This window comes from Hemitrygon akajei, chromosome 9, assembly GCF_048418815.1.
Source record: "Hemitrygon akajei chromosome 9, sHemAka1.3, whole genome shotgun sequence".
Lineage (NCBI taxonomy): Eukaryota > Metazoa > Chordata > Chondrichthyes > Myliobatiformes > Dasyatidae > Hemitrygon > Hemitrygon akajei.
The window spans coordinates 168,303,661-168,313,119 of NC_133132.1; the positions used below are offsets into that span (position 1 = coordinate 168,303,661).

General features: G+C 42.1%; 1 protein-coding gene across 2 annotated transcripts in view; it reads left to right on the top strand.

Moving 5' to 3' along the window:
* The window catches only part of LOC140733744 (potassium channel subfamily K member 3-like), a 113,509-nt gene extending 104,325 nt beyond the window's left edge, over nt 1–9,184 (top strand). For both annotated transcript variants that reach the window (XM_073057470.1, XM_073057469.1), the window contains exon 3: nt 7,369–9,184. In XM_073057470.1, coding sequence (XP_072913571.1) covers nt 7,369–7,405 — 37 coding nt within the window. In that variant the 3' untranslated portion in view covers nt 7,406–9,184. The remainder of the gene's footprint in view (nt 1–7,368) is intronic.
* The last annotated feature ends 275 nt before the right edge of the window (nt 9,185–9,459 follow it).

Consider the following 9,459-nt stretch of genomic DNA (forward strand, 5'->3'; position numbering starts at 1 on the left):
ACTGATACCTTTACATCTCGGATCCAACATCTTGAGGACAAGATGAAGGGTCCAGCCCGAAACATCGATTGTTTATTCCTCTCCATAGATGCTGCCTTAGCTCTTCCAGCATCTTGTGCGTATGTCACTCTTGAGGACGAGAGTTAGGGATAAGCTTTTCTGAGAAAAGTACCGAAGCTGAAGCATCTGTTGTGAATATTCACTCATTTAATAATGATAATTTTGCAATTTTATGATGCTGGGAACCAGTTAAAATCAAGATAGAATCTACATTCATATAATAAACTGTTAATAAGTTGTGATTGTTCTAAATACTAAACTCACTACATTCACCACTTCCACTGGCAGTTTATTCCACACTCTCACAACCTGAGTGAAGAAGTTTCCTGCAGATTCCCCTTAAATATTTCACCTTTTGTCCTTAGCCTTTGACCCTTAGTGTCATCCAACCCCAGTCGGAAAAAAAGCCTGCTTGAATTTACCTTATCTATACCCCTCAAAATTTTGTACATCTTTATAAAATCCTCCCTCATTCTCCTACAGTGTAGGGAATAGGGTCCTACCCTATTCAACCTTTCCCTATGACTCAATACCTTGTCATCCAGGTGCATAAAGCTGCAGCTCCTTGTACAGGAACCGTGGTGTACAAAGGCTGTTGTAAATCTAGTGAAGAAGAAAAGAAGAGCTTATGAAAGGTTCAAAAAGCTAGGTAATGATAGAAATCTAGAAGATTATAAGGCTAGCAGGAAGGAGCTCAAGAAAGAAATTAGGAGAGCCAGAAGGGACCATGAGAAGGCCTTGGTGGACAGGATTAAGGAAAGCACCCAAGGCATTCTACAACTATGTTAAGAGCAAGAGGATAAGACGTGAGAAAATAGGACCAATCAAGTGTGACAGAGGAAAAGTGTGTATGGAACCGGAGGAGATAGCAGAGGTACTTAATGAGTACTTCACTTTAGTATTCATTACGCAAGAGGATCTTGATGATTGTAGGGATGACTTACAGTGGACTGAAAAGCTTAAGCATGTAGATATTAGGAAAGAGGATGTGCTGGACCTTTTGTAAAGCATCAAGTTGGATAGGTCACCACGACCGGACAAGATATACCCCAGGCTACTGTGGGAGGCAAAAGAGGAGATTGTTGAGCCTCTGGTGATGATCTCTGCATTATCAATGAGGATGGGACAGGTTCTGGAGGATTGGAGGGTTGCAGATGTTGTTCCATTATTCAAGAAAGGGAGTAGAGATAGCCCAGGAAGTTATAGACCAGTGAGTCTTACTTCAGTGGTTGGTAAGTTGATGGAGAAGATCCTAAAAGGCAGATTTATGAACATTTGGAGAGGCATAATATGATTAGGAAAAGTCAGCAAGGCTTTGTGAAAGGCAAGTCATGCCTTACGAGTCTGATTGAATTTTTTGAGGATGTGACTAAACACATTGATGAAAGTAGAGCAGTGGATGTAGTGTATGCAAATTTCAGTAAAGCATTTGATAAGGTACCCCATGCAAGGCTTATTGAGAAAGTAAGGATGCATGGGATCCAAGGGGACATTGCTTTGTGGATCCAGAACTGGCTTGCCCACAGAAGGCAAAGAGTGGTTCTAGACGGGTCATATTCTGCATGGAGGTCGGTGACCAGTGGGGTGCCTCAGGAATCTGTTCTGGGACCCCTACTCTTTGTGATTTTTTTAAATGACTTGGATGAGCAAGTGGAGGGAAGGGTTAGTAAGTTTGCTGGTGACACAAAGGTTGGAGGTGTTGTGGATAATGTGGAGGGCTGTCAGAGGTTACAGTGGGACATTGATAGGATGAGAAAACTAGCTGAGAAGTGGCAGATGGAGTTCAATCCAGATAAGTGTGAGGTGGTTCATTTTGTTAGGTCAATTATGATGACAGAATATAGTATTAATGGTAAGACTCTTGGCAACGTGGACGATCAGAGTGATCTTGGGGTCCAAGTTCATAGGACGCTCAAAGCAGCTGTGCAGGTTGACTCTGTGGTTATGAAAGCATATGGTGCATTGGCCTTCATCAATCATGGGATTGAGTTTAGGGGCTAAGAGGTAATGTTACAGCTATATGGGACCCTGGTCAGGCCCCACTTTGAGTACTGTGCTCAGTTCTGGTCACCTCACTACAGGAACGATATGGAAACCATAGAAAGGATGCAGAGGAGATTTACAAGGATGTTGCCTGGATTGGGGAGCATGGCTTATGAGAAAAGGTTGTGTGAACTCAGCCTTTTCTCCTTGGAGCAACAGCGGATGAGAGGTGACCTGATAGAGGTGTATAAGATGATGAGAAGCATTGATCATGTGGATAGTCAGAGGCTTTTTCCCAGGGTTGAAATGGCTAGCATGAGAGGGCACAGTTTTAAGGTGCTTGGAAGTAGTTACAGAGGAGATGTCAAGGGTAAGTTTTTTACACAGAGAGTGGTGAATGCATGGAATGGGCTGTAGATGATGGTGATGGAGGTGGATACGATAGGGTCTTCTAAGAGTCTCCTGGACAGGTATATGGAGCTCAGAAAAATAGAGGGCTATGGGTAACCCTAGGTAATTTCTCAGGTAAGGACATGATTGACACAGCTTTGTGGGCCAAAGGGCCTGTATTGTTCTGTAGGTTTTCCATGTTTCTATCAACCCTGTTAATTTTCCTTTTCTTTGTCATCATCATCGGTCTGTTACACTTCTGGGGTTTAGGGTAGCATCTGCACTTTTGCAATCTTATTTATATCTTTCCTGTAGGTAGGTAACCAGAACTGTACTCAGTACTCCAAATTAGGCATCACCAATATCTTATACAACTTCAACATAACATCCCATCTTCTGTACTCAATACTTTGAATTTAGAAGGCCAACTTGAATTGTCTCTTTTCCACGGTATCTTGTGAAGGCATCTTCTCGGGTTTTACACTCAAATGGCGTAATGTCCTTTCAAATAACATCAGCCAGGGAGAACAGCATAAATGTGGAAGAATAAACATCTTTCAGTGGTTTATGAATGAATGTCAAGTGATTGACTTAAAATTAATTCAGGAATTCATACATACGTGTTCCTCATCTCATGTAAATCCTTAGACTTAATCTTTGACCTTAAGTCTCTTAATTAGTTCTTCTTTCCCCCAGAGAATGCTGCCTGCACTGAATTGCAAAATACTGTTGCATGAATTATTGTAAAAAATTGAATTATAGGTATATATTCCATAGGGACTGATGATTCCCCAAAATATATTATGTCAATTTTAGTATCTGAGATTATTTTTATGCCTCAGCAAATAAATCCGACTGTGGATATCTGAATTGCAATTTTTCTCAGACATTTTCTTTGACCACATCTTGTCTCTTTTGATTCAAACTGTTCAAAGTACCCAGAAAATACACAGAGCATCACAGTAGTGTAGCAGTTAGTGAGACACGAGTACAGCTTGGGACGTCAGCGTTCTGAATTTGCCACTGTCTTTCGTCTCCCTAGTACAAACTAGGGAGTTTGTACATTCCTCTGAATGCTCCGGTGTCCTCCCACATTCCAAAAACGTACCAGTTGGTAGGTTAATTGGTCATTGTAAATTGTCCCGTGATTAGGCTGGGGGTTAAGTAGGTGGGTGGTTGAGTAGTGCATCTCGTTGAGCTGGGAAGGGCCTATTCTATGCTGAATCTCCAAATAAATTATATAAATAAAATCCATGGAATGCATTTCTTCAGTATTTCGAGCTGTTTGTAGTCCTGATTATTTTGATACATGCCTCCCACATTCCTAAGACATACTGGTTAGTAGGTCAATTGGTCATTGTAAATTGTCCCGTGATCAGGCAAGGGCTAAATAGGTGAGTTTCTGGGTGGTACAACTCATTGGGCCAGAAAGGCCCATTCTGCACTATATCCCTAAATAAAATGAATAAATAAATAAAATTAATACTTAATAGATTATTTTATTAATTATTAACTATAACCAAAAAGCAGCAACACACACAAAATGCTGGTGGAACGCAGCAGGCCAGGCAGCATCCATAGGGAGAAACGCTGTCGACGTTTCGGGCCGAGACCCTTCATCAGGACTAACCGAAAGGAAAGATAGTAAGAGATTTGAAAGTAGTGGGGGGAGGGGGAAATGCGAAATGATAGGAGAAGACCGGAGGGGGTGGGATGAAGCTAAGAGCTGGAAAGGTGATTGGCAAAAGTGATACAGAGCTGGAGAAGGGAAAGGATCATGGGACGGGAGGCCTCGGGACAAAGAAAGGGGGAGGGGGAACACCAGAGGGAGATGGAGAACAGGCAGACAACTAAATATGTCAGGGATGGGGTAAGAAGGGGAGGAGGGGCATTAACGGAAGTTAGAGAAGTCAATGTTCATGCCATCAGGTTGGAGGCTACCCAACCAGTATATAAGGTGTTGTTCCTCCAACCTGAGTTTGGATTCATTTTGACAATAGAGGCGGCCGTGGACAGACATATCAGAATGGGAATGGGACGTGGAATTAAAATGTGTGGCCACTGAGAGATGCTGCTTTTTCTGGCGGACCGAGCGTAGGTGTTCAGCGAAACAGTCTCTCAGTCTGCGTCAGGTCTCACCAATATATAAAGGCCACACCGGGAGCACCGGACGCAGTATACCACACCAGCCGATTCACAAGTGAAGTGTCACCTCACCTGGAAGGACTGTCTGGGGCCCTGAATGGTGGTGAGGGAGGAAGTGTAAGGGCAGGTGTAGCACTTGTTCTGTTTACAAGAATAAGTGCCAGGAGGGAGATCAGTGGGAAGGGATGGGGGGGACGAGTGGACAAGGGAGTCACGTAGGGAGCGATCCCTGCGAAAAGCAGAAAGGGGGGGGAGGGAAAAGTGCTTGGTAGTGGGATCCCATTGGAGGTGGCGGAAGTTACGGAAAATTATACTTTGGACCTGGAGGCTGGTGGGGTGGTAGGTGAGGACAAGGGGAACCCTATCCCGAGTGGGGTGGCGGGTGGATGGGGTGAGGGCAGATGTGTGGGAAATGGGAGAGATGTGTTTGAGAGCAGAGTTGATGGTGGATGAAGGGAAGCCCCTTTGTTTAAAAAAGGAAGACATCTCCTTCGTCCTGGAATGAAAAGCCTCATCCTGAGAGCAGATGCAGCGGAGACGGAGGAATTGTGAGAAGGGGATAGCATTTTTGCAAGAGACCGGGTGGGAAGAGGAATATTCCAGGTAGCTGTGAGAGTCTGTAGGCTTATAGTAGATATCAGTAGATAGGCTGTCTCCAGAGATGGAGACAGAAAGGTCAAGAAAGGGGAGGGAGGTGTCGGAAATGGACCAGGTAAATTTGAGGGCAGGGTGAAAGTTGGAGGAAAAGTTAATGAAGTCAACGAGCTCAGCATGCATGCAGGAGGCAGCGCCAATGCAGTCGTCGATGTAGCGAAGGAAAAGAGGGGGATGGATACCCGTATAGACTTGGAACATGGACTGTTCCACAAAGCCAACCAAAAGTCAGGCATAACTGGGACCTATACGGGTGCCCATGGCTACACCCTTGGTTTGGAGGAAGTGGGAGGAGCCAAAGGAGAAATTATTGAGAGTAAGAACTAATTCCGCTAGACGGAGGAGAGTGGTGGTAGAGGGGAATTGGTTAGGTCTGGAATCCAAAAAGAAGCGAAGAGCTTTGAGACCGTCCGGGTGGGGGATGGAGGTATATAGGGACTGGACGTCCATGGTGAAAATAAGTCGGTGGGGGCCAGGGAACCAAAAAGCAGATAGTTTTGCTAAATTACTGTTCAGCATGACTGTTAATTTAGTGTTTGATGCCAATAAATAGGTTGAACTTATTAACTACAAAATATGGATAGCACACTCCTGGTCTCTAAGGCTATTGTATGTGACATAATACTTACACATGTTAAATTTTATAAGCACAAAAGCGTGACCTTTTTGACTACAAAACTGCTTGATTTCCAAGATGCAAGTTAGGATCAAGTTGGAGCATTCTTTCAATCAACAGAGCAATTTTTTTTCAGAAAATGCTTTACAATCATAAAATTAACAATAGAAGTTTTTTTTTACCACAATTCAATGCAAAATTATGAAGTTTACCAATCCAAAGGAATAAAACTAGATCTATTTATTTATTTATTGGGAAACGGTGCAGAATCAGCCCTTCCAGCAGTTTGAACCCAGCAATACCCCGATTTAATCCTAGCTGAATCACAACTAACAATGACCGATTGACAGTTTAAGTGGTTTCGGCATGGACTAGATAGGCCGAAGGGTCTGTTTCTGTGCTTCTCTATGACTCTAACCTACGAACCAGTACGTCTTTGGACTGTGGGAGGAAACCCACCCAGTCCCGGGGAGAACGTACCAGCTCCTTACAGGCAGCAGTGGGAATTGAACCCTGTGTCACTGATACTCTAAAGTGTTGGACTAGCCACTAATCTACCATAGGGAGTAGCCTGGATTGACAGACTTTCCATGGAGGTGCGTTTGAAGTGAATGAGACCATCATTTTCTTCTGCTGCTTAAACCATAAAACATAAAAATGTTTACAGAGAAATGCATATCTTAGACATTTGGATCTCATGATAGTAAATCATTCATATTATGCAATTCTTTATGGAGACCAGAATGATAATTTAGCTGGTGTGACTCAGCTAATGAAGTCTTTACAGGAGTTTCTAGCCTTTTTTATGTCATGGACCGATACCATTAAGTCAGGAATCATTGCTTTAAAATATTTTGACTGGGACATTTAAATAGAAGTTCATACATTTAACTCAACCTACCTGCTGGACACTAGCTGTAAATCTCAGATTTAGATACAATAAAAATATTGTGAATAACTTTATAGTTTAATAACCTGCACTCAGAATATATTGATCTTTAAATAAGGCTATGTGTAAGTTGTCATCTTTTGTGTCTACCTTTTTTTTCTTTTACATTTGTATGTGTTATGTAAATAATATTTTTATTCAACTGTTAATTTATATCAAGATTTAATAATGGACTACTCATGCAGTTGATATTTTAAACTCTGAGCTAAGCAAATGTATAATTTGCTTAAAATATCAGAAAATGTAAGAAAGGAGGATATCAAGTTAGAAAGATGAATTGGATTGTGTTGGCATCAAACACAGTTGAACTAATAAAGCTACAGGGGTCATGTAATTTTGGAAGTAAAAATGAATCTTGGATTCAAGCTAGATAATCAGGATGACAAACAATTGTTTTGCCAGAGATTTGATTATCAGAAGAATGAAAAATAGTTTATTTGGCATCAGTCAAATCCAACTTCTTTCTCAATTGTCTTTCCACCAAGGCATGCGGGAAATGCCTACTTCTGTCCAGTTGCATGTGTTTAGAAAACAAAAGCCTCAGAGTATTTTTTTATTATTATTTAATCAGGTACAGCAGTGAACGGGAAGGCAAAGTAAACCAATAGGTTGAGTTTTAAGAGCTGAACATTGAAGTACGAAGAAGACTGAATAAAAGGCATAAGAGAGTGTAAAACAGCAGCTCCCAACCTTTTTTATGCCATGGACCAATACCATTAAGCAAGGGGGTCCGTGGACCCTTGGTTGGGAAGCCCTGCAAGATAACAGAATTTAAAGGTGTAGCATATGCTACAAGTAATTGCACAACGTGTGTTTGAAAAAAACAAAGGACTGTTCATCACCTTTCTGAACGTGTGTAAGTAACCGATGACTGCTGGGATAATTTTTTGAATATAGCCTGTGGCTCATATCAGGGAGTATTTTCTGTGTTGCCAATGGAGTGTCTAGTTCCCGGAAGGATAATTCTGGTTGCACACTCAATATGGGTGGTGAATACTGAACATCGCACTGCAGACTGGAGAAAGCTGCATGTGAATTGACAAAAGACCACCCCCTTCACCCCCCATCACCTTGGAGTGAGAACGTTTGGTCTTAAAACTTGGCACAACTGGCATCCCATGACCATCAAAGGAATGTCACTCCGTCACTGTCAAACATTGGCTTACCTCTAATGAACTTAAACAGGCCTCACAAATACTGATTGTCAGCATGTCATATTTTAATATGTGTTCAATCTTAGTCATGTGATGTCATAGTCCATCATCTGGAGTTCATTACTGAATGATTGAATATAATTGCTGAAACTTGCACATGCCAAATGATCAGCGAGTTCCGGCTGGATATTTATAGCATTGATCAACGCCAAAGAAGCTAAGGTGGATGAACAGATTGCATGAATTCTGCATGAGAATTGTTATAAAACCTGCATATGGCCTCTGAAGATGCCCTGAAGCATGATTGACTGAAAATCTATCCAATGACGTACTGTCAACCACAACATATTGTAAATATACATAATTTGTTTCTATATCATTGGGATATTCTGAGATATAATGATGAACAGCAAGTGGTATAGGCGTTGATATAAGTGTCAAGATTACTTCAAATGCAGGAAGATACAAAGCAGTGGGAAATTTCCGGTCATTACTCCCCCCCCCCCCAACATTCCTCATTCTTGTTTCCCTCTCTCAGCTTCTCTTCTTACTGGCCCCTCAGCTGCTCCTCCCCCTTCCCTTTCTTCCACGGCCTTTTCTGTCCACTCCTATCAGTAACCCCCTTCTCCAGCCATTTATCTTTTCTACCAATGAACTTCCCAGCTCTTTACTTCACAAACCCCCTCCCCTTCTCCCAGTTTCACCTATCACCTACCAGCTTGTCCATTCCTCCCCACCCACCCCTTCTTTATTCTGACCTCTTTCCCCTTTCTCTCCAGTCCTGATGAAGGGTCTTGGCCCCAAATGTCGACTATTTATTCCCCTCCATAGATGCTGCCTGACCTGCTGAGCTCCTCCAGAACATTGTGTGTAATTGCAATTGGATTAGTTTTATATGATGCTTTAAGAAGGAGCAGAAACTTGAATGAGACAGATGAATTGAATGGTTATCTTCTGCACTGTGAAGTTTGTACAGCTGTAAGGAAGTACAAGGATTAATACACACTGCTCATATCTGTAGTTGTTACTGAGCTTCAGCTATTCAGTGCACACGTCCTATGAAATAACATCATAAAATAGCGACATGTTTCCCTGTAGTATGTTATTATGGAGTATATTTCCATGATGTAACGAGATAACGTAGCAGTCTCACTTTGTTGTACATAACGTAGTGTCCTGTATTGCTGTTTATCGATTAAACCCAAAATGTTTTGTGCTATGTTGTAAATAAAATTATTGATTTAATAAAATGATTTGCTGAAATACTTCCAGATCACTTTTTATTAGTAGTCAGCCGATGGGGCGGTGGCACCCACACCAGAATTAGAGACGAGTGCTCCCAGGTTCGAATCCAGCCAGCTCCTCGCTTGCTTTCCATCCATGCTGGCTTGAGTAACGCGCTAGTAACTCAGCCTCAGGGTAGAGGAGCGTCCATGTAAAACAGAGATGCGGAGACATTTCTTTAGCCAGAGGATAGTGAATTTGTAGAATTTGTCACCAAAAAGGCT